General features: G+C 33.0%; 1 protein-coding gene and 1 long non-coding RNA gene across 2 annotated transcripts; one reads left to right on the top strand and one right to left on the bottom strand.

Annotated features, from left to right (window-relative positions):
- The first annotated feature begins 3 nt into the window (after positions 1–3).
- LOC138123320 (uncharacterized) lies at positions 4–13,830 on the top strand. The gene is made up of 5 exons (XM_069037960.1): positions 4–123; positions 10,389–10,688; positions 10,759–10,774; positions 13,062–13,274; positions 13,320–13,830. The coding sequence occupies exons 2-5, from the start codon at positions 10,644–10,646 to the stop codon at positions 13,745–13,747; spliced, it is 702 nt and encodes a 233-aa protein (XP_068894061.1). The 5' UTR covers positions 4–123; positions 10,389–10,643; the 3' UTR covers positions 13,748–13,830.
- Positions 13,831–19,250: 5,420 nt separating this feature from the next.
- Positions 19,251–20,016, bottom strand: LOC138124714 (uncharacterized). Its single transcript, XR_011157251.1, has 2 exons — positions 19,492–20,016; positions 19,251–19,408 (listed from the first exon to the last, which is right to left on the bottom strand). It is a non-coding gene; the product is annotated as an uncharacterized lncRNA (long non-coding RNA).
- Positions 20,017–26,871: the final 6,855 nt, after the last annotated feature.

The following is a 26,871-nucleotide window of genomic DNA, read 5'->3' as shown; positions in this document are numbered from 1 at the left end:
ATCGTTGTTTTGTAATTCTTTAGTACTTTTTGCAACTGGTACAGTGATTTGGACATAACCTAAAAGCCTCTATTTGCATTTTGTGAAAAGGAATCTGTAATAAACGCCCCCGGATTTCATTACGTGAGTAGAGCAGGAGAGAGAAATCGACTTGCATCCGTTTCACTCGTGTCTATTGCGGTCTAGAGCAAAATCAACAAGTTGATTGAAAAGCTGAGAGATTGTGCAAAACGTTAGCTGTTAGCTTGCTCAGGGGGCAGTTGTACTTTGGTCTAACGAATCTAAAAAATATTAAAGGAATGAAGGCACCGCAAATTGGTTGCTCGTACAGCGCTTTGTTTTCAAAACAATGAGCTGCACAATGTGGAGTAATTTTTGGACAATTACGAATTAAATGTAGTGGTCCCATTAGGTTTTTAATCTATAATATAAACATTATAGATTTTCTTTGTTTAACGCACCTACATGTCGATGGGGTTTGAGCTGTGGTCTAAAAATATTTTTAATTTATTAATATTTGTCCAAGATAAGTTCAAGATTTATTTAAAGTGTCGTACGTATATTTAAAAACATTACGGTTGTGTTTTCAATAATGTAATTGGGTTAATCGGCGCCTTCCCAATTTCTAGGTGATTTTAGCCTACACAAATTGATTAAAGCAATTGTTGTTTTTATTGGGAGGGCGTTTTTACAATCTGCACTCCGATTTTATTTTCTGTATTTTTGTATTTTCGTCGTCAGTGTTCGACTAGCCGGACTTCGTCTGACCGGACTTCCGGAGGAACAGCCCTCGGGTCCACAGATGTTGGGACCTTTCTAAACGTTGTAAAGATCGCAAAATTGAACAGTTTTGTAAATTGAGAAAAGCTTGGTTATGTTGAAAACATATTAAAAATACATACATGTATGTTTGTTCTGGATTAAACATAAATAAAGAAGTGTATGCTACAAGTGCAGTGTTTTGTTAATAAAGGGTTACAAATAGTTATTTTTTGTTCGACACTGTCAGAATTTGGGAATTTTCTCCTATGTGAACGGATTTTGATAAATGTGACAACTTGTCAAAACGAAACGTCAAGTTAATTTTAAAGATTTTAAGCGATTTGGAGTCTTTAAGGGCGTCGTCGAACAAAAAAATGTTGTATTCAACTCGTTCTTGTGTAAATTGGACTTTTTTTGGCACACGTGGGCCTTTAAAACGCTCGTTTCACTCGCGTTTTAATCTGGCCCACTCATACCAAAAAAAGACCAATTTACACACGAATTCGTTAAATAAATAACTATTGTACAACTAGTTATGAAAGTCATACTTTTTTTCACGAATTTGCAGATTGATTAACGAGGAGGTAGCCAGAGTTAATCAAGAAAATAAGTGAAAAAAAGAGACTTCATAACGTGTTGTACACACAATTTTCTTGCATATCGATGTAAGTTGAGAAATTTGGTCTAAAATGCTTTGACAATCATCTCCAAGGAGATGGAATAAAATGATGCAAAAAAGTACTACATACTTTCACTACGATTTTTCGTGAAAAAAAAGTGCTACTTTCACTAAGATTTTCCGTGTAAAAAAGTGTCACTTTCATTACGATATGCAAAAAATATAATTTTAAGCGATAATTTATAATAGCTGTGCAATATAATAAGAAAACTTTAATTAACAACGTAAGGACAACAGAAACTCAAAGTCATCATCTAATTTGCATTTCAAAATTTTAAAATTAAATTAATGAATAGTTGTTCAATTAATTTTTATTTTATAAGAATGTCTGTTGAATTAGGTTATGTTTGTCTAAGTTTGAGGTTATAAATGGCCTCGATGTCTAGTGCATTGTTGTCAGTTTTACGAGTTTGCAATAGAAGAATATTCAAACATCGGGAAATTCAGCGACATGTTATGTTCATTTTGATAGGTCCGCATGTCAGGTACTTTAGTAACGGAAATCAAACAGGGTGTCCAACGTTAAAAAAAAGAAATCATGGCCTCCCAAACCCGACTAATAGTAAAATACCTAGTTTTTATTTTATTTTTTTTTCATAAAAATCGATAAAACTTCATCTGTTCCCTAATGACTTTAAAATTAGGTTTTGAATGATGCTAGTCTCGAAGTAGCATGGGTAGAATTACAATTTGTTGGTTAAGTTGAAGAAGAGATTGGTAATCCGAACAAGAATTAAATGAAAAGTTTTGAAAATAAAATCTTAATGAAAAGGCTTTGCCCACGACGAACACATCTACAAAAGCAATAAAAAATTTATATTGTTCATTCAATGTAGTCAAATAAAAGTCCATTTTGTTTATATTTTGTCTCTAAATTGTTTATTTGTAACTTTAAGATATTCACGCTTATCTATGAGGTAATAATTACAACTCTATATTTAGTTCTTGTATCTACTGCTGATAAAATAGCATGTTATCACTCCTGGATAAATGGACGATAAAACCGATAAAAATCTCGTCGAAATCAGTTCAGTATTTAAGGATGCAGAAGTGCACTAACAAATATAGAAATATCGGGCGTTCAAATGAAATCCTGGGCTGAGTAGGCGTTGGAAAAATTAAACCGTTTAGAACAGTGTAAAGTTTGAATTTCCCGCCATTTGACACGAATGACATTTGTTTATGATGTTTAATCGGGACATAATTGAACATGTGTGCCCTTAGATATTTGCTTCGAGAATAGGAATCGTTATGTTTTCTATTTTTGATGTAAAACAGCAAAGAAAGAAAAAAAAGAAAAAATGTTTGGCTCTAAATTTTAGGTCAGCTGTCAACATGCTCCTGTTAATCTACGCTTTAAAAAAGCACAACAATTGACAATTTCCAACGCCTTCCCAGCCCAGGATTTCACTTGAACGCGCGATATATACCTTTATTTCTTCGGTAATCGATTACCTACAACTGCTTATTTATTATTATAACAAATAGAGGGACAATACCTAATTGAACTTATGATGAAGTTCAGGGTGTCTCAAAATTTGCGAATTCCGAATTCAGAGCGTTGTAGGGGATCACTTCAGTAGTCCAAATATGGAAATTTAAAAAAAATCGGGACTCCCCCCACAAAGATACATTGGTCTGAACGTGCATTCTTTGAAGTGCGGTTTCTTCAAATACAGGCTGAAAAGTTCAGTGTTTATTGTTATTTGTGGTGTAGATGATTGTGGAAAATAATAACGTAAAACAATTTTTTGAAGAATAGTTTTACTTTGGAGTAAAAAAATCTTACATTTTTGTAATTTTTCTTAAAAATGGAACGGCAACGTAGCTATTAGTATTTTGTCACTGTGGATATGAAGGTTGCTATGTATTAAATTTTTTTTTCTAAGTATTTTTCGAGCTCCACTGGGTCCTTCCCTACCACCGTCTGAATTAGGAATTCGCGAATTTTGAGACACCCTGTATAATAATAATTGTACTTTTCGAGCGCTGAATTTGCACATTCCAACGATTTAATTTTCTTCTGTCTCAAACAAGAGAATGTAATTTTAAACTTTAGTCTAAGGAGATTCCCTAAACCTAAATCTTCGATTGTCTTTCAGAGTAATTCTCACAATAGTGATTTTTAGTTTTTCAACTTCATCTGGAACTTATAACGACTCTTAACGAATGCCGCTTAATGTTTATAGCACAAACTAGAATCCAATCTGTTGATTTTTCAATCAATCATTGTTTTACAAACATTTTCATATCTTTGTGGTAAAGTAATCTGTTCAAAATTGCAGAAGCTGAAAAATTGTTTTTCCTGGATTTAAAACCTCCTTTGAAACGACAATCAATCAATTTTTTATGGAAATCGGCCAATCTAATCAATCTAAAGCGTAAATAAATCTAGAAAATTATTGTTTTGCTTCACTTATTTATAGATTCAATGTTTTTTCCTGGAAACCTTTTTTTGTGTAGAGAAAACCACATTGAAGAGAAGATACGAATTTTAAACGTAGAGGTGGCTCTATAACAGTTTGGAGGTGCTCTGCTGGAGGTACTTGATGGCATATTGAGGAATAAAACTGTCACAACATTAATTTTATTTCTGAATTAGGGGCATATTCTGTAACTGCTCCGCTAAATTTTAAAGGCCGTTAAATTAAGTTGTCATAGCAATGACCAATCAGGGCGTTAAAATTTTAACGCCCCTTTAAAAATTATAGAATATCTCCCTTACTATATCTACCAAATATTTGACCACCGATACATTTAGATTGCATCAACGCACTTGAAAAAACCGATAGTTGTTCAATGAAGATTGCACCTCTGAATTGTATTCTTCTTCGAAGAAGAATCTAGCATTCGAGGCACGCTGTGACACCTCCAGATGAAATTGTTACGGAAGAAAAACAAAATTTCTTTTAAGGACTTCGGCAAGATTTATCTTGGAATCAACGCGTCTATTACATTTGGCAAATAGACCTCGACAGTATTAAAAATGAAAATTAAAACAATGATCTCACCCAAATTGTGTGCACCTACTGTAGTTGTGTTAATTACATGGGTCACAGTTGATGGCATTTTGCCTAACTGGTGTAATATGTGCCTCCTTATGAAGCGTATAATTACCAAATTTCAGAAAATCGTTAAAACAGATGAAAATAAGAAAGTAAATAATCCAAAACGAACCTTACTGATAAATCCGTCATGTTACATTTCGATCGGAGAACGAAATAAGGTGAATACCAGAAATTCACTTAAAATAACAATTAATCACATAAATTTCAAATGAAAAATTTCTACAGATGTTAAACGCCACATTTACGCATTTAACACGTTTAAATGCAATTTATTTCATTCACTCGTTGCTTTATGGGAGAGGAGAGAATTAGATCCTGTTCTTGGCGATAACAGCGCTCTCATGTTAGGTGGATTCAATTCGCTTGTTGCACACAAGAGTTTTTCATTGTACAGGGTTCCATCGTAAATTAAAATAACAATAATTATTAATTACTTACGTGGTATTGAAAATTCATGAGTTTTTGATTTAGTTTTGTTGCTATGATTTATTACAGCGAGATGATTTCCACACTTCTGCAGCTGGCATTAGCCAGTCTATTAATCCTTTTAAGAGAGAGCGAATGTCTTTAACAAATACAAATAACGCAACTGACAAAACTGTAAAACAATTTTGTTGAGGTGCAGTGCAGTGGACGAATCAGATCAAAGCTCGCGTGCTTATTCTTGATGTGGGTGAAGGTTTTCCATATGACGTGTCAAAGTTTAAAGTTTTTGTTATTAATTCAAAATGGGGGAAGAAAAATAGGACGCGTTGTACCAACAAGTGGATTTGTCACCGATGGTATCTGGAACAATTTGTTTTCAGGTGTAAGTTTCATATTTTGATCTGTATACAATAGTGTCGTAAATTATCTCGGTTAACAGTTTCTTCGGTGTCATTTCTTCATTGTTATTTTATTTCCAAACAATCGTAACATTGTACACTTTCAATTCATTTTAAATTGTTTAAACAAATTAAATTCCCAGTTTAATTTTATGTACTTTTTGCCATAGAAAAATAAAAGCAATTGATTCGGGCCGGAATTATTGCCAACAATCGTTGTTTTGTAAAAGTTGTCATATCTTCACGGTACAGAAATTGCAGAACTTGAGAAATGGTTATTTTTTAAAATGACAATCGATCATTTTTACGGGAATTAATCAATTGGTCAAGTCCAGAAAATTTTTCTCTTCGATTGCTAAAGCAAGCAATTTATAATTATAGATTAAATTTTCTTTTGCCGAAATCTTTCTTGCAACGGCGTTTTTCCCAAGAAAACCGCTTTTAGGGAAAAATGAAACCAAACGTGGTTGTTTTTGACGGTATTACATCAAAATTGTGATGGACAAATGTGAGTTGCAGCCATTCGGCGGGAAAACGAATCCCCAAGCGTACGCCACTGTTAAATGTGGAGGTGGTTCTGAAAAGGTTTCCTGTCCTCTGATGGCAGTACTGTTTGCGGCTTGATGACATTATGAGCAAAAATCCTCCTACATTACTTGTGAATTGATATGATTTAAGGCACTCCTATTGTTGGTACATTCTTCAACGACCGTATAATGATGGCTATTATTCAAGAAGATGAAAATTCCAACACGAGCCGTAGGCGAGTGGTGGAATCGTCCGAGCGAATAATAGCCATTATACGCGAGTTGAAGACTATACTTTCTCCACGACTATACCAAGAAAAAACAATCTTTGAAAATTTAATTTAATTTGATTTTTAATATTTGTGCCTTTTTGAGCGTTTGAGTGTTTTCCACATTTTATATTCAAGTAATACCTGTTCACGTTGGGAAGAACAGCTGTGGTGCAAATGACTGACCTGTTACTAGACAACTCATATGAAAGTTAATGCCAAATGTGTGCGATTTGCACCACTAATGTTCAATCCAACGTGAACAGGTATTAGGAAGTGATAATTTAGAAATTATCTTATTTTCTCTTGGTTATATCGGTTGAAATGAGCCTAAAAAAATTTAATATGTCGTCGCAAATGCAGCGCCAATGGTGGCATGACAAACTATAAGTGAACTGATATGCTGTGGCTTCTCCATTTAATCGCAGAAGAGAAGGGTTTTCAAGAAATGTCAATGTTATTCTAAATCATCAAAAAAGAAACGAAAAGGGACATGTCTATGGTCTAAAGTAGATGTTAAAAAATACTCTAGATTATACTACAAAGTGTTTCAAAATGATTGTGGTATCGTAGGGTGTTTGGATCGGAAACAATTGTTTGCCACTTTTCGACGATAAGATCCCGCACTACACTACACCAAACATAATTTCTGTCATTCATTGCGTGTTTTCGTCGTCTTTTTTCTGTTTTCCAAGCCTTATATTTCTTCGTTTCCAACTCCAGGTTTTGTTAATATTTTTTGATTAACCTAACCTTTCTTATACCTGTCATTTTGACGGTTCTTGATAGTTTACATCATTTTTCTAGTATGCGTCAAAATTCAAAATATGTACTCAAATTGTCAAAACCAACTACGATACCACAATCATTTTGGAAGACTTTGTATAAATAATGAAAGATGATTCAGCGTCCTATGATTTGACGAGGATTAAGAATTGATGAGGTAACACTTATAATAACACTAATTTTTTTGGAGTGCTGGAAAAGTTTTTCAGTAGTTTAAAGTTTATAAGAATACTTTATTGCTAGAATGGGCTTTTATCATAATATGTAAAAATTATATTAAAGCATTGGATGTATAGTTAGGGACACGGAATTTCGTACATCATTTTCCTCTCACTTCAAAAAATTGCGATGTACTGTCGCGAGCAAAAAAAACTGGTCGTTAAAATCATGGTTTGACACAACAGAAAATGCTTGGCGAACCGTCAGTAAGTAATGTAGCAAGGGTGCAAAACATGAGGTGGTTAGGGCACGTTGCAAAATTAAACGATGACATACCGTCATATCGACAAAACAAGCTTTGATGAGGGAATTACCAGAAGGAGAAAAAGAGGCAGACCGAGATAAAAGTGGATGCAAATGGTGGAAAGCGACTTGAATGAAGTGGGAATGGCGGACTGGAGTGGACAAATAGGAAATAGAACAGAGTGGAAAAGAGCATTCAAGAGAGTTTTCTGCCGTTTTGAAGATTATTCAAGGGATGAAACGTGTAAAAGAACAATCAAAGGAATAAAAACAATGTGGTTTCGCCATTCAAAGAACTTTTCTGTTCACTAGTTTATTTTTAGGTTTAGGACAAAATCATTCTGACACATTACTTAGAGGCAGAGCAAGGTAAAGTAAGATCATTATGGTAATTTAGATCTCCACGGGAGTAAGACAACGTTTTCCTTGTCTGGACCTGCTTGTCAATGTTTCGAGTTGCAACCCCCTTGACAGACGCTTGTGACTTTGACAAGCTAGCAAGCTACTACTATTGTACTATTGTGTTTTGTAAAGCAAAAGTAAGTATTTTTGACATCACAGGTTTAAAAAAAAAGTCTATATAAAATAGAGAGACTTAGGGGGTCATTCACGAAACCCGGTAAACTCGATAAAATATTGCAAATTCAAAACCATCACAACTGATATTGCTGATGGATTGTATTTGCCGTTTCGTTAACGATTTGTAAATTATCTGAGTTTCGTGAATCTACCTCTTATTTTTGATTTCATCTATCCTCTGGATATTTAAGGACAAATTTAAGTATTCGTTTAGTATTTCTGTAACCTGTTTTTGTCACTGCTGCCATAGATTTACAGTTGTAAAGATTTTCTTTGGGTTCATTTGCAATTTTACAACAGACCCCAATGTATTAGTTTTGAGAAAGTAAATTATGACTTTCTGTTGCCAGGAGCCAATTCACAAAAATAGTAGATTATATACCGAGGTGGGAAGAGTTTCATTCCTGTCGAGAGCTAAGATAGTTTTCCAAGGCGTAGCCGAGGTGAGCTAATGCTCGAAACAGGAATGAAACACATTCCCCCGAGGTTTGTATACTATTTTATTCGGAATCATTACATTTTTAGCAAATAAACAATTAGTTTGATGCAGTTTCATTTCTACCGTTTTTCGACTTCCACTAAGTAAGCGTTGGAAACAAATGCCATTATTATATCATAAAAACGAGATTTCTGACCCCTATGGACAACTCATGTACGCCACTGGAAAAAACTTATAACAGGGAGGGAAGTGGCCAAGAGAGGGAAGTAAAAATAAAAAGGAATGGTTAACTTTTTGTTCCCTTTTTGTTGTTTTGTTTATATTTTGAGATCTTATTTAGCCAAATAGTCGAAATGTTGTGCCCTAAAGATTGTTAATTCTATTAGTGGTTGTTATTTGTGATTTTCACTCAATAAGTGTACTAAGACTACATATATTTTATTATATTCACATGTATTACAACTAATCCTACCCATTGGGAAAACTGACCCCAGGCTCCCCTATTCTTCATTATTAACTAAACTTGTAAAGAGACTAAAAATCCATTCAAACAATTTAACATCTGATCTCTCTTGCCCATTAAAATATTTAAGTTGTCCCCCTTGCACCGCCACTGGGTGGAAAACAAAACCGTAATCTATGCCAAAAGATGACAACTTAGAAGTACAATTGGGCCTGTTCGAGGATCTTTTCCCGAAATTAACGATACAAATGTAAAAAAATTGACGAAACGTATTTTATTCACATTTTTTAAATTCATTAAAATTATTCCTAAATTATCTTATCTTATCTTATCGTATTAAAAATAGAGATTCGTATTTTTCAAACTTCAAAATAAGTCTGTCCTTGAACTGGTTAAATACTGACTTTTAAATTACATGAAAAATCTTTGGTGCTATAATTTCCGATTTTAATAAATGATACGTCAAAAAAATCATTTTAGAAACACTACAGCCCGACATGCTATGATTTTTTTTGACATTATATCTTTTGACAGACCGCAGCTAACTTTGTTTTTTTAAGTTGCACTGTATATTTTTTTATCTTTATTCTGATAGATGTTTATCTTCTGAATACACAAACATTAAAATAAAAAATCAAAAATTTGTTTTTAATAAAAAAAATAGAATTTCCAAAAATCAAGTAACCATAACTTTACTATATAGCAAATGTTCGAAATTACCTCCATTCTCTCTAAGGCACATTCGACACCTTCCACTGACGCCCATTTAATACAAATTCTGGTGGTATTTGTTTGTTCACATACTGCTACGATTCTTCTTACTAAATCATATCTGTTATCAGCCGAAGTCAAATAGACATTGTCTTGAATGTCCTTAGCTCTCTTAGTCACTTTGCAAAATTAGAATGCACTTTTATTACTGCTTAATGTGACTGCTTCATTAAAAAAAAATACATTATTTACATGGTTGTTTACATTTTCATATTCAAAATAAGAATCTCTATAAAACTGAGCAAAAAAGTTAATAGTACAAAAAAAAAAAAACTTGACTATCATCCGTCAAAAACAGAACTCAAGAACAAATATTGGATCAATTCAAATTGTAGCTCATTTAAAATGATTTTTTTTTGTTCGACACTGTCAAAATTTGAGAATTTTCTTCTGTGTGAACGGATTTTGATAAATGTGACAACTTGTCAAAACGAAACGTCAAGTTAATTTTAAAGATTTTAAGCGATTTGGAGCCTTTAAGGGGGTCGTCGAACAAAAAAACGTTGTATCAACTCGTTCTTGTGTAAATTGGACTTTTTTTGGCACTCGTGGGCCTTTAAAACGCTCGTTTCACTCGCGTTTTAATCTGGCCCACTCATACCAAAAAAAGCCCAATTTACACAAGAACTCGTTAAATAGATAACTATTGTTTGACACATTATTTATTAAAATCCTATGAAGAATACGGAAGTTACAGCACCAAAGATTTTTCATAATACACCCGGTATTATATTATTGTGCTTTAATTCATTATTTCAGATGCCACCGGTTTTAACGCTCCCCACCTTCAATCTGCATCATTAACCCTTCCGAAATAAATGAAGATGCCGACAAAAAAGAACACAAAAATCTTGATTTAACAAGATCTCATTAAAAGTAACAATTTCAACCATGAAATTGTTATTGGGATTGTACATTACAGAGCTATAAATCTCTGCAATTACAGTTTTTTTAATTATTTTGTGTTTCAGTTTTGTACATTTCGTTCGTTGGAATAAGCAGCAACCAAGTGCAATGATCGAGAAATTTCTGTGCATCGTGATAATTAGCATAACAACGGTAAGAAAATGTCCTCTTAACGTACACAATTAAAATAATAATTTAATGAGTTTTTCCACTATGTCCACAGACCCATGCTCATTTTGGTAAGTACTTTTTCCACTCATCCTCCGTTATCAGTTCAAAGATGAAAACAAACGCTTCTTCTTTAACATTTGCAGAGATACGACAGCCTCTTGTTTGACATGATAACATTTGCGTGCAGATAAGTAGGTACAGTGAGCGTCAGATATGTGTATCAATATCTGTCGTTTGTCCTTGCTATGAGTACCAATTTCATGGCCAGCTAATATTAGATTTTCCAAAACAACAATAATTGCCAAAAGCAATTACAACAAAATAATCAACCGTTTAATTAAGTGTTTCGTCAATTTTCGTAAATACCGTTTAATGGCAACTTGTGATGATTGTATTAATTACATAAAACATGACTGGTCAACAAAAGCGATCAATCAGTGCCATTAATGATTTTTCATTCATCATTTTAATTAACCATTTGTGGAAAGTTTTATGTGTTTGCAAGTTTGTTTGTAAACTTGCGATGTTCCAAATTCTAACTAAATAGTTGATTAAATTGTAAAAAAAAATAATTACGAATTAATAAAATCATCTATAACCCATTCACAAAACTCCCGACATTTTTGACATTTCGAGCTTCCCAAAATGATATAATTAATGTAATCTTTTGAAATTTGGGACGGTAATAGGATGATTAGGTCCTATCTACAGCCATTTAAAATATCAGGTGGTCAGTACTTATGAAATAAACATTTAAAACTGCAAATATCACTGAAGTTTTCTGAATAGGTAGTAATACCTACGTTACGTTAATTTTTAACTGACCTGTCTGGAGTTGGCCGTGCTACCGAACAAGCTTGTCGTTACTTGACCCGTATGACATAAAACATAACCTAACATACGAACGTGAAGGAAACATCAAAACATCAACTGTCTTTTAAAGAGACGTATGTTCAAAAATGTGCAGGCTGCTCTAGATTATTTTTTGAACGCGCGTTACATAGTTGTCCTATTTCTATGAATGAAAAATGGACCAGTCATTTCATAAGCACATCAAGAATAGTTATTAAATATTGTCAAATAGACTTGCCTTGAAATTATAAAAGTGATGGATTGCATCCCACTTCGCGAATTCATTAATGTTTCAATTAAAACAAGTCGTTTCATTATAAAGCCACATTCATCTGTAAATATCTATAAATAACATTGATCTCTTTGGAACAAAGCAGACATACGTTCAAAAAAAATTACGATACAAAAATTAATTCAATAACACTGACAAAGAATAATTAAAGGTTTACAGCAATTACCGGCTTAAAACAATTAAAACAATTGTAAAACGGGTTACAGGTGCTTGACAAATTTAATTATCATAATATTTCAGTTCATGGGGGTCAGATGATCATATTACATAGCGCCCATAAAATCTATTGTGTATTTCATGGGGGTTATCTGATCATATCATATTATACAGCGCCTATAAATACAACTGCAGAGTTCATGGGGGTCATATGTTCATAACATATAATCATAGCACCCATAAATTCTATTGTAGGGTTCATGGAGTCAATATGATTTGAATATGGGGGTCATATGATCATATTACTTAGTCTATTGTAAATTTCAGGGAGGTTATATGATCATATCATATTATACAGTGCCTACTACTGCAGCCTTCATGTGGGTTGATATGATCATAACATATAATCATAGCGCCCATATATTCTATTGTAGGGTTCACGGAGTCATATGATCATGTGGGTCATATGATCATATTACAAAGCGTGTATAAACACAGTTGTAGATTTTATGGGAGTTATATGATCACATCATATTATACAGCGCCTGTAAAGACACCTGCAGAGTTTATAGCCCATAAATTCTATTGTAGCGTTCATGGAGTGAAATGAACATGATATGACCATGGGGGTCATATGATCATATTACGTAGCGCCTATAAACACAGTTGTAGAGTTCGTGGGGGTCACGTGATCACATTACATAGCGCCCTTAAACTCTATTAGATAGAGTTTTTAAGGGCCTTTCATAGTCATATGATGTGATCGTATGACCCCCATGAACTCAACAATAGAGTCTATGGGCGCTATATGTTCTTATTCGACGAGACATCATATACGACGTCATTGTAATAGTGAGGTTAGGTTACCAAAAGTGACGCGATACAATTTAACATTTGCTCCAAGAAAGTACTTCTGTACTTCACTACTCTAACCTGAAAATATTTGCCGTTAAGTGGGAGTACTTTATGATCTTTTCGGGGAATCCCCAATATATTACACATTAATTAAGCTTCACGAGTCAATTCAACAGAATTATTAGACATAAAATTTGCAGGCACTGTCGTCCCATTTCCCTTTATCCCCTATTTCCGCTCCCATTTCGAGTCGCCCTCGTTCCGGAGCCTCTCTTTCCCGCATCACGACGGGTTTTCCCCGCTGGTAAACATCCGCAAGCAGCTCGACCAAGACCTGAAGCCGCTAAGAGTTGCGCAAACGCATGCACAGATGAAGGCGGGGATCGGAGGTGTAACACTGGTTGCCTCGCCTGGTAAAAACGCCTCATGCTGTTTCTTGGCCTAATCGAGTGTTTTAGGTAAAGTGTTGATCAACAAGAACGGCCAGAGCTACGAGTGTTCGGGACAGGTCGTATTTCAGCCGCCTTTCTGCAATGGCAGAACCCAGAAGTTCCAGATCAAGACCAAGCAGGACTTCTGCTACTCTGACCGACATTCGCAGATGGGCAACGTGTTGTGCATCGCCAACACCGACCAAACTGGGTTGTCTATGTCTAATAATAATGGACATTTTAGCTGCAGCGGCTCAGATGGAAGACAACCTCTTCTGATCACGACGGAGGATTATCGGCAAATGTGTGGCAAGATGCCGGGGGACACCATTTACTATTATTATCCTGATTCGAGTGATTGGTACCGTGTGCAACTGCCGAATCCGGACCTGAAGTGCGCCCAAAGCAGATCTGACGTTTGTGTTTTCAAGACAGATCCTAACTCTCCCTTTTGAAGGAGTTAATGAAATGATCAATCAAATGATTACTCAAATGTAACCTAGGTACTCATGAGTATTAAAGAAATATTAAAAAATTGTCTACTTAAATTCTTCTTCTACTTCTACTTATTCATAGGGGAATCTGACTTGGAAGTCTTGTCAATCGCGCTTTTTATCTTTCACGCTTCCTGCTTTAAAAAATATTTGCATCAGTAATTACTTTCTTCTGAGAAGAGCAAGCAAAAAATGTTTCTGTTTTTCCACAAATATTATCTTATCACATCCTTTGTCACGCTTGATCATTCTGCTGATCCATGAAAAGTATCTGACTGTTGAAATTTCTTCTTTATGTTCAACAAACCCTGTAGGTACTTCCAGTGGTTTATAGTTTTCTAAATTCAAAAAATATTTCCTGAACGCTTTCTTTGCCAGTACAGACCGATCCTTGCACCGAAAGTTTCTACAAGCTCAAGCAACAAATCTTATTTTTCCACTGAGTTACTTCTGAAATAAGATTTTTAAATCTTTCAAGGGCTTAATCGGGATGCAAAGTTCGCATATTGTCTTTAATCAAAAGAAAAAAAAAAAATTCACAGAGTGCCAGATTAATACCACAAGGATGATGTTTGTTTCTTAGGCCTCAAAAAGTACCTTGCTCGTTGAGCAAAATGAAATGACGAAACTGTCTTCTTCTTAGGATTTTTTTTTTTGTGTACATAATTTTGATTGATTCCTTAAAGACAGTTTTCTATACATTGTGAAAGTATCGGGCCTTCAAATAAATATATATTTAGAGTAGGCGTAGGCGACATTCTAATTCTGTTAACAGTGTAAAGTAATTTTTGAAGGTAACCAATTATTCTCCGGAGTTACACAGGTTACATAGTAAGCTTTTTCCCAATTTCATCTTGTCATATCCCGTGGAGGGGGAATAGGGAGAATGCACTACAAAAATTAAAAATATTTTCTAACCTAATTTTATTTCGTTAAAATGTCAGACGTTTCTTGTATCATTTTCTACGCTTGAAAAATGTTGCAAACAATTGAATTTCCATAGGTTGCTCTAAATATAAATTTATTTGAAGACCCGTTAGTTTTTCTAATAGTTACTTATGCAACGAGGCTTTTCATGCAACGAGGCTTTTCTAATTGCCCGAGGGACAAGATTAAAACACGAGCGTAGCGAGGGTTTTAAGGACTCGAGGGGAATTAGAAAAGTGCAATTTACCCAGAAACGAGTTGCATACAAAATTTTATTGTTTGGAACGACGTCCCTACAACTTCCAAATCTTTTAAAAATGGTTTCGCAATAAAATTATTGTTTTCAACTGTCATAAATTCTCATTTTTCCCCTTTGTAAACTGCCTCTTAACTGCCCTAAAGCAAAATGCGCAGATAACGAACCGTCGCCCTAGACAACACATTCAACGTTACATTTCTGACAGGTCTTGAAAAATTTGTCAAAACTGTCAAAAGCAAATGCGAAACCATTTTTAAAAGATTTGGAAGCTTCAGGGACGTCGTTTCAAACAATAAAATTTTGTATGCAACTCGTTTCTGGGTAAATTGGGCTTTTCTAATTGCCCTCGAGGTCTAAAACCCTCGCTACACTCGTGTTTTATTCTTGTCCCTCGGGCAATTAGAAAAGCCCAATTTACACAGAAATGCGTTGCATAAATAACTATTATTTATTTATTACCTTGGAAGGAAGAAAGTGGGATGAAATTGAAAGCAAGATTATATATTACCAACTATCTGGAAATAAATCTGTAGGTGGGATGGTACTTAAGATAACAAGATCTCGATTTCTTTTCATTCTGCTGTGAGTAGTTGCCAGCTGAGTTGTTAAATAGAAGAAATTTGTTCGAGGAAACCGTGATGAAAAAACGTAAAAATTCTGACAAAATCAGTAAGTCAGTTTAGTAAATTATTATTGACATTCTAAGCAGTAGCTCAGTATTCTTAATTGTTATTTGTGTTTTTTAAATGGACATCTCTTGGGAAAACGTACTTTGTGGATGGAAGAAAATCATCTTGGAAGATCCAAGCGTACGCCAAGCAGTGATTCCTTTATATTTATTTACATATTTCCATATAAATACCTCTAACTTTAACATTTAAGTAAATATTGTAAGAAAATTATTCCAGGTGAAATTACATTTCGAGAAATTGGGTAGGTGACTGGTGACTGTTGTAAGGTAATAATGCGACAAATTTAACAAAATAAATCAAGGAAATATTGTGGGTGATTTTACATTTAATGGTAGGAGTTTTATCGGAAAATCTGTCAAGTGAATCATTTTTAATTGCAACCAAAGAAGTGCAAACAATCTGTATCTAGGTTCATTCAAGAACGATCAACGAATTTGTAACCTGCACGCAGAATCTAATGCGGATGGAATAGTTTGTGCGTTTTTGTTTGTACGTCTCAAGACACAGTTGACGTTTTGTTCATAGTCGTAAGTTTAATTTTAGTTTGTGTGGGTCAAGCAACGACGAACATGTTTCGAGTCGTGGCTAACTCCAAACTTGACAGTTTTTGAACACTCGTTACAATTTGCTGTATCGTGGTAAATTAGGTAATTAACAAGCTTTAGAAATTTTAAGCAACGGGATTTATGTCAGCAGTTGCTAGTTCATGTTGTTACTGAAATAATTATAGAGTTAGAAAAATGGAACATCTCATTGGCTGAATCAGGAAAATTACTTAATTTTTTTTCCATATCTTGGAAAATGGTACAATTTCCTACTTGTTTTTTTTTATATACCTACTTCCCTACTTTTCTATTAACGCCAATACATTCTTTTGTGTATCCTCCTACACGTTCGTTATCATATTTTATTCCGCTTGAAAAACTTTTATTTGTCAGTATGAGTAGTACACTCAAACAAAAACTGATTGTGAAATAAAAATTAATTCAAGTAGTCTTTTGAAAATGACAAAATTTAATTTTTTAAAGACTGTTCAATTATTGTGTACCACTGTTGTCTTCAGTAAGTGTTTTGGTGAAGATCTATTTAGAGTTGTCTAAAATCCTGTGAGTGCAACAATAATAATTTGTTGGAAGTACATTTTTTCCTCTAATTAGTCATATACATTTTCTTTATTAAAGTAGTACAAAAAAATATAAGGGGCGGCTATGGAAAACACAATTTCTGAAAACGCATGGCGTAGCTTTAATCGTACTAACAGTGATAAACTGATGATAAAAAGAACCGTTGCGACTGGTAAATCCGGTCATCGTTTTCTTCGTTCTCATTTTGCAAATATGATTCTGTCAGGAATATTTTGTATTCTCGAGTAAAATTCACTTTTTAAAATATGAAAATTGACAAGTGACAGTTTACATATTAAGTTACGCTTACGCCCCACGTTTTCAGAAATGTAGCTTTCCACAGCCGCCTCTTATCTCTTTTGTTATTAATCAATTTGTACAGGGTTATTATAAATGTTTCTTACATCATAGTTGGCTGTGATTTATGGTAGGTATACGTATCGATTTGCCGCCTCTTCTAGATTTGTAAATTTGACATTTGACAGCTTACACTTGTCACTTTGCAGTTTTCATTGTTTATTATTTTTCAAATGATTTGTTTTGAGTTGGCTAATAAAGCAAAAGAGTGTCTTTCAAGATTATCTCGTGCATGACATTAGTTACGGCAACAAGTTGTACTTACATATTTTCTTTACACGTTAAGATACACACTTTCTGATTTTACCAACAAGAAAAACGACTTATTCCCTAAAACCGGATAATGCGTTATTTATTATAAAATAGAGTATTCAACAATGACGAGTGTGTCAGTGTTGTCCGCTGTGCTGTTGTATTTTTTTAATCACTTTTCAATAAAATATTAATCGATTGAATAGACGAAATTTGTTGCGGGGTTTAAATTTAATTTGTGAGGTTTTTTTAATTTAAATTACGTTATCTTACATTTACATTTATATTTATATTTTTTTAAAGTACAGTTACACTATAATTGATTGTAGGTGGCAAATTTCACAGCCAACATGTAGTAACCGATTGTCAACATCTTTGGAATTAGTTGTTATTAATTATTATTAATATTATTGTCATTAATCTCAATCTAGGGCCAATTTACAAAAAATAATAGACTCACATAAATCTAGAATTTGAAGCACCAAGCTGTTGAGTGGACAGCGTCAAATATGATTACTTATGTTTGTAAATATCTTCCCCGCACGTATTGTTTTCGAATAAATGATAAATGAACTGATGTCAGTTGTGAAAGAATTATTAAAAATATCACGAAAGTGAAGGAATAAATTGCTCTTATTTAATCTTTTTCAAACAAACTAAATGAGTTGCTCAATTCTTCACATTAAATTTACTTTAATGAAACAATATACAAGGGTTTTGGACAAACAAAAGGGTAAGTGTTTTCAATATTTTAAGAAAGAATTTTTATTTGTCCACAAGTTAATGGCGGCAGAGCAAAATTGTAACTAAATATTTTCTTGGCAACACTAAAAGCCTTGATTACAAAATACAGTGCGATCAAATAAAAAAAAATTAGTGTAGGCGAAAATGGTGATTTGAACCAATCAAAGCATCAGAATAGCGCAATCCATGTAACTCGATTTTTTTTTTATTGATCGCACGTTATTATAGTCCAATTTTTACCCTTTTGAGGTGACGTCACGATTTCCTTCCTCGCTTGCTCTTTATTGAAACGACAGAAACAGAAAAAAACAAAAAAAAAGGCACGTTTATTTATTGATGGTCATTTTGAGGTTATTTTATGCTTCTGTCAATTTGACAATTTTTAATTTCTTTCACTTATTACATTGATTACAAACATAACCTTTCGAAGCAATTGTCAACAAATTTGACACATTTATAGTTAATTATTATGATCAATTCAAATTTGTTTCTGATCCTAGCTCAAACATACGTGTAAAGTTACTAGATAATGACGTCACCTCAAAAGGGTAAAAATTGGACTATAGTACAGGGTTATTACAAGTGTTTCTAACATTTAGTTGGCGTAGCAGCGCCCCTAAGAAAAGCACACGGCCACCTACGATGTTAGAGAAACATTTATAATAACCCTGTAGAAGTAATGTTACAAAATTCCAAAACTCGGAATCTAATGTGAGTTTAAAACGAATTTTTTGTCACACTTGGCCTACTTTACCTAAAAATCTTGGTGTTGTCAGTGAAGAAGATATCGAAGAAATAGAAAGAAGAAAGCAAGATCAGTCGAACGTAAACTTGATGGCAGATTACTCTTGGAATCCGAAAATAGACGGAGATACAAACAGTGGAAAATGGACGTAGATACAAACAGTGGAAAAGAAGAGAAAAAACGTTCTTCAAGAAGGCATTAGTAACTGCTGATGCAATATTCATTCGCAGCTTTTGAGAACGATTTTTTTGATAGAAAAAAATAATAGGACCAATGTTAATTAAAATATTACAGATACTGAGTTATTTTCCTTTTTCCTCTTTATTTCTGATCCTTGCGTGCCCGAAAAAGAACAACCTGCACATTCTGCAAGCAGCTTTAAATCTTCCAAATTGAAATATTTCACAATCGCATTCATAAAGTAAAATTTTGTCGACCCGTGTAATTTCTTCATTCTTCCTCTTCTTCTTCTTTAATTTTTCAGTTATTACGCTTTTGACCTCAGTGACCATCGGAACGTCTCTAAAAATAATTTTGAAGGGTTACGTTCATTACTTTATCGACTTGTTCATCGACAAAAGGAAAATGTGGGTGGAAACACTTACCACCGTCTAACATCGTAAGCCACAGTACGCAATTAACACAAAAATAATTAAAGCAATAATTCAATCAGATTGACAAGATTATGCGTGTGCATGCATGTACATGGCTCAAAGGAGTGTCGAGCACGGGACTTAAGCTGCAATTGAGTGTAGCAGAACAACGTGTGCAAATTACGGTGGCTCATTTAACAACGAAAGCATAATGATGATTTCTGTTTGTGCTATCAGTTGTTTTTTGCGCTATAAAATGTTTTTATGGGATCAAGTCCACCGCGATTGATTAAACATGGCGTAAAATGTTAGCGTGTTGCAACATGTAACATAGTTGCTCTTTCAATACAATGTAGATACTTTTTCGTTACATTTTATCAGTAAAAAATTTCACTATAATGAAATACACTTCATTCGTTGAACACGCACTCGTTAAAAACTAAAATTAACATCTGGTAGGCGCTCGGATAGGATTTTTTCTCTTTACAATTAATCGTTAAAATGGATAACAGAAATGAAGCGTCGATTCACTGTCGATTGATTTGGTTAAAAAAACGATTAATTTGTTATCAAAACGTGAATTCATCATCGATGGTTAATTTCGATTGTGCACAATTCGATAATCGATTTGAGGAGGCCCCAAGTGTCTCTTTCGCAGCCTCAACAAAATTTGTGATTTCAAAAAAGCTAATCAAATCATTCAAATTAATTATGGGGAGTGTGAAAAATCAAACACTCCTTCAATTCCCTCTTTTTACTTCTGAATATGAATGAAGAAAATCACACAAGAAATTAAAAGGCACTTTAAGCCCCTAGGATGAACTCTATTTTTGCACTCTCAAATAATTGGAATAAAAATTGTTGTAACAAGCAAAATCTTGTCATTTTGACAGCGGCATCTTCCACCGCTTCCGAGGGCTCAGAACTTCATTAACAACAAATAATGACATTTGCTTTGACATTTATTTTGCCAGGTTTGACAGTTGTTGGTTGCCATGACAACCCCTTGTTTATGTTCACTTTAGTCCTTTGGATTTTTTTTTTTTACCGAGGAGTGAAAATAGTGTATTAAACAGAGCAGGCGTTGCAAATTATCGATCATGTCGTAGCGGAATCTTATGCAAATAACCGTTCAAGGCATGGGCGTAGACAATTTGTGGTCTCAAACGCTACTTTATCATACCCCATGAATTAAAGACGTTGAAATTATAATTGTGTATTTTATTATCATTATTTGATAATGTAGAAAATTTATAAAATACACAAGAGCAACATTTTACATTCGTAAGAATGGGTAATTTACCAGCTTTATTGTCAAACCCGACGCCACTGGTAAACAGATTTTTCGGTGTTGACGTTAACCTTGAAAAAAAGTTTTCGATTTCGGCAAAGTTTACGGACATTTCTTGTATGTAATTGTAAGTAAAAATTATCGCAGGCTAAGTAGTAAAATGAGTTTTATAAAACATTAATGATTGATAATAATTAATTAATGAATAATAGATTTTTCGAGAGGTAGACAACCAATAAAACAACTGTGTATAGCAAGTATACATATGTGTACGATTACGTTAAGACAGACGTTTCGATAAAATAAAGGGTGAGGTAGCACTCTTGACTTGTTTTCTTGTTGATCACTCTGTATGAAGAGGGACTACAGTGAGTGAGTAAGCGCGGCGAGGACAATAATTACAAGAAGGATGACAAGGCACTATAGTCCCGTTGTATATATGGTATTTTTGCAGGACCCAAGGCATTTAATCATTAATCCTAAACGAAATCTGTCCAAAAAGACACAACAAAACCGAGGACACTAGACTTTTCTTCTTGGTTCTATAATATGAAGCTTTGCACTATATTTTAAAATTTTCAAAAAACAACCGAGAATGTCTTCTTATACCAATTCCATTCATATTTTTGTAATTCAATACCCCTTAAATACCCTTTCTACTTTTTGGGTAAAACTCTTTATTACGAACACCCAGTTCAACTCCCATTGCAATATTGTCTTTTTCTACGGTTATTGTGATTTATCAATGATTAATTTAGAAATACATGTCGCTGTGGTATACTCTCGGCTGCCCACATTTATCATATCTCCCACGGTTTCTATTGTTAAAAAAGAAAACACCGACTTTTAACTCAAACTAATGACGAACGTCTTGTTGGCAACACTTGTGGATGGATATCTTTTGACTTGCAGAAACGAACTAGTCGGATCATATTTATATGTTCGGGTACACATTAATTACGAAACTTCATAAATTAATCAAAGTGTCTCTTTTGATTAATTGAAATGGGGTTTTATAATTAAATAATGACTACGGCAATAATCAATAATAATAACTAATTCACAAGTTGACAACTTAATGGAATAGGCATAATACTTACAATGTTACAAGCTGGGTTGTAAATAAACTTAAATTGCAAATGTCACTGTAAGATGCATATTTGGTCGTAAATAAGTAATAACGGTAATAATAAATAAACATTCAAATTCTTGTCGTGTTCGTTCTAATTCAAATTACATTTGTCATCTCTGCCATTGTTTTGTTATTCAAATAAAGAATCAGTATACATACAAAAATATGACGTTGAAAATAAAAAAAAAAAATGTAATAAAGAAACCTCTAAAGGCGATGATAAATTTTGTATAAAATTTGTTATAAAATGAGAGAGAACCTCGATCAGATCATAGTCTGTCTTTGTCATTTTTACAGAATTTTATGATAAATTTAACGTCATGTCAAACAGCCTTAAGAGTACCTATTATAGTAAATGAGAATCCATAAAAAATGAAAAAAAAAATCATCAATCAAGTTTGTCAATTAATTGAAGTGAGTGGACGTAATAAGAATAACATTTTACATATATAATATTTTTATTATCACTCATATCTCATTATAAAATACAATGCTTTCATTTCAAACCTACCACCCTCAATAACTCTAGATTTTAGATACATCATTTTGAAGGTGGTGAAAATTAATCAATAAAAAAACACAAGGAATAAAATCATTTGAGCTAATAAATAATGATTGATAATACCGATATCTATACTCAACAGTTTCGCAAACATTTTTGGATAGATTTATTTATTAACGAATGTACCGAAAAGAGATCTACAGTTTGTAATCTTGTCTACTTCAACCACCAATAGAACTCTTTCAAATAATAGTATATTATTATACGAGTTTAATAAAACGCTTTATTATCACATGAGTGTGTTTAAAGCACGACGAGCGTAGCGAAGAGTGCTTTAATGGAACGAATGTGATAATACGTCTTATTAAACGAGTATAATATACTATTTTATCTACTTTGCTTTACTAATCCCTGAAATTTCGGCTGCTCAAGCTTTCATATTAGACTAGGGACTTTCCCGTGGGTTGGTAATAGACATTTTTCCGTAGAGGAATACATTTTTCACAAAAATGTAAGGTTATATTTACTAAATGTACCTCGTAGCTTCATTCGTTACCTTGACGCCTGACGTCAAACGGCTGATGTTACCAATATAACAAAAGCTAAAAGTTACCAAAAACAGTTTAATAATATGCTTCATTATTAAACTGTTTTCGGTATAATAATGAGTCTATTTGTAACTCAAAGTAGATAAACATTTTTTACATATTGTTCTTTTTTTAATCGAATGTTTTTTTTACATTTTTGTAACCGCTAATTTGACACTTCGCTCATGGGATAATTATCAATTGAAACAAAAAAGTGAGTGAAAATGTTGTTGTGCGATAAAAACTTTACAGTTTTTTTTGAAGAAAGAACAATCGCTGTTCTAATACAAACAGTTTTTACTGTTTTTCATTCTAGTATTTTAATCGAGTAATTTTTTTTCGTGCTTCGTTATCAATGGATGTGTAAACACATGAGACGGTATGAATTGTAGGGTTCAAATTAGATTTAATTTTTTGAAGAATTTGCGGAAAAAATGATAAATAAAAAAAAAATTATTTTAACGGGTCCTATTGATGGTTAAATTTATTACGTGGACTTCCATAACACCCGGTAAATGACAGGAGTGGAGTTGACATCATTTGTACCGCTTTTAATAAGACCTTTGATCAAATAAATCATTTAATAGTACAATCATTTGTATTCTCCAAATATTTAATATTATTTGGGAGAGAACTTTCAATTTTTTCAATAATTTTTCCCCGATCCGGGGTACCTCAAGGTTCTCACTTGGGACCACTACTTATTCTGATATTTACTGATCATGTTATTAATATCATTTCATCTCAGAAATTGCTCTTTACTTGAAACTTGTGTCTAGTGGTGTAGATATTTCCAAAAAATTTACATAAAAGCAAATGATAGGTTGTTACCTATTCGAGTAGCAAAATACAACTCTGAGTTACTCACTTAAAAGAACCAACCTAACTCGATGAGATAAGATCAGGGAGTGACTTTTGGTTATACAAAGTGTTCCAAAATGATTATGGTATCGTAGAATGTTTTGACAATTTGAGTGTTTTGAATTTTGACCCATACTTGAAAAGTGATACCACAGAATAGAGAACAATTATTCTCTATTCTGTGGTGATACCAACTATCAAGAACCGTCAAAATGACAGGTATAAAAGAGGTTAGGTTTATCAACCAAACAATATTAACTAAATCAGTTTGTAATGATTTTAAACCAATTACAACTCCTTAGAACAATAAAATGTTTTGACTAGTTTTCATTGGGTAAACCCGGGACTTTTTACTTTATTGTGAACTGTTGAATATGACAACAGGCAATGAATGACAGAAATGATATTTGACATTTGTTACCGGCTTGGAGGTTATGTTTGGTGGAGTGTAGTGCAGGACCTTATCGTCGAAAGGTGGCAAATTATTTTTTCCGATTCAAGCACCTTACGATACCACAACCTTTTTGGAACACTTTGTACATTTTATTTCGTCGACCACCTTGAGGTCTGTGTATCAAAGCATGTAAAATATAGAGCTTTGTTGGAAATTCTACAGACTTTTACAGTGTTTGTGCTCTTCTACTTTACACCTATTTACGCAATACACATTCAGACTCAACGAAAATTTCTTAATTTGTCTCGTCCATCAATATTCCATCTATTTTAGCAATTAAGCAAATTTATTTGCACATATTATTTAAACCCTAAACGAGTAACCTTGATAGCGAAATTTTTCTATGATTAGATTAATTATTGTAGTATTGACGTGTCTATTTATTAGAAACAAATTTATTGTTGATTCCTACGCTAAACGCTAAACGTAGTTACACTTTCAATTATTTTCTTTGCGGAACTAAATGCTTTGCTTAGGTAACTCCTACGCTAATGAATTATTTAATTCCAGTGTTATATTAATGTTGTCATTATGATTTTCACCTATTCCTATAATTGGGTTTTCAATACCCTTCCCAAAATAAATTATTATAATTATTGAAAGTCAAATGTGTGTAACACACCACATTTTTTACGAATAAAACAGTGGGGTGAATAATTGCTATCATAAAAATTTAGATTAGTGCACATAAGAACGTTTGTATCAGTCACAGACTATTAAAAAAAGCAAGGCGATTGTAAATATTTTTTGTATTTAACTTAGTTATTATAATAAATGATGTTCCATTTAGGTTCCAATAATACATTACAGGTTTTTTAAAAAATTATTTATGGCATGATTTACCAGATGGCTTATTATTGTTTAAAAATCGATCTATTTATCATAATTCACGCCCTGTTGCACATCGTTGGACCAAGTTACTTTTTAGCCTCTTCGGTGTTAAAATAATTACAAAACTGTGGTTATGGTATTTTATTCATTTCATCTCGAACATCTTGTGTAATAATTTAGATTTGTTTTCGTTCGTCGATACAAAATACCTTACACAATTATGACCATGACAAATTGTAACTTGCATCAATTCTTTATTAAATTATTTATCAAGATTAAATTAAAACTCTTTATTGAAATTAAATGAACTCAAAACTAAAAACAAACATGAAAACATTATATCCATTAAATAAACAAAGGGGAAATGACGAAAGATTGCAATAAAAAAGTTGTGACAAGTGAAAAATATTTATGGGCCTCACGATCACAAATCACGGTATTAGTAAATAATGCTTAGATTTTGTGAATACCACAGCTAACATCGTACTACTAAAAGCAAAACTTTTATAAAACAAAACAATCTGCAAATTAGAAAACACACGATTCACAATCTACAAAGTAAGTAAGTAAGTAAGTAAGTAAACTGTTTATTGTACACTGTTTTACAGGTATACAAATGGTAACGGTTAGGTAAATACCTATCTAACACCGTTCCACAAAGTGTCTATAAAAGAATGTATGTATACCAAGAGTCCTCTGGAATTCGAATATATTTGCTTTTTGCCGCTCTACGAGTATAGCATATTGTAGTACCAAAACCAAAACAAAGGTTATGTAAGTCCATTAATGACAGTTTTTTAATAAAGACTGTTGTAAGATGAAAAGTAATTAGAATATAGAAAAAATGAAGCAAATCACAAGCAAAACAATTGAGACATCGAACTCACAACTGACGTTAAGATTTAATAATTTTATATTTGACTATTGACATCTGATTTGACGGCTTCAACGGCTCGACATAGTTCAACGCAACAAAATTGTGTGTCCAAATACTACAGTTTTTTGTTTTAATTGTGAAAATTCTAATAATTATTAAATAATAATTATTATAAAAATGGATGATTCATGTCGTGAATTAACATGCGAAACAGTTCCCTGGTTTATAAAAAAGGGGCATAGCATCAAGGCCGGATTTATTTATAATAAATCCTTTGAAATTGCTATTCATTTGGTATTACACAACATCAAGGATTAGAGACGATACTAAAATCAGGTAATGAAGCTGTAAAATGTTACAACGGAAGCCGATTTCCTTCGGCGGCCACCCATCCAAACACTGACCGCGTTCTACACTGCTTAACTTCACAGATCGAATTATTATATTTGTTTATTCTATTTTTATCGTTATTATAATTATATTTCTTTAATTACGACTGCTGCAAACTTAATTCTAATTGTATTACCACTGTCGTTCTTATTATTATTATTATTTTACACCTTTTATTCTATTTGAGGTGTGAAATTTAAAATTAATTTAAAAAAATGAATTTGCGCAAATGAAAAAAGAAGGGAGTGAAATAATTCGTGTGGCACAAATCAGTTGATTATTGTTTAATCGGTTTGAATCTTTGTCATTGTGAAAATGCCAGTAACAAGACAAAGTGTAATTATTTCTGTTTCATTGAAACGATCCATTTTTAATGCACATTTCGTAGATAAATTATTTTCTAAAATGGAAAAATTAATTAACTTATAATATCGGTTTCAATCAATTTGTGTAATAGGTTTCATCAC

The sequence above is a fragment of the Tenebrio molitor genome, chromosome 2 (genome assembly GCF_963966145.1).
Source record: "Tenebrio molitor chromosome 2, icTenMoli1.1, whole genome shotgun sequence".
Classification (NCBI taxonomy): domain Eukaryota; kingdom Metazoa; phylum Arthropoda; class Insecta; order Coleoptera; family Tenebrionidae; genus Tenebrio; species Tenebrio molitor.
The sequence above is the reverse complement of the archived record's forward strand: the minus strand, read 5'-3'. Positions and strand labels throughout refer to the sequence as shown.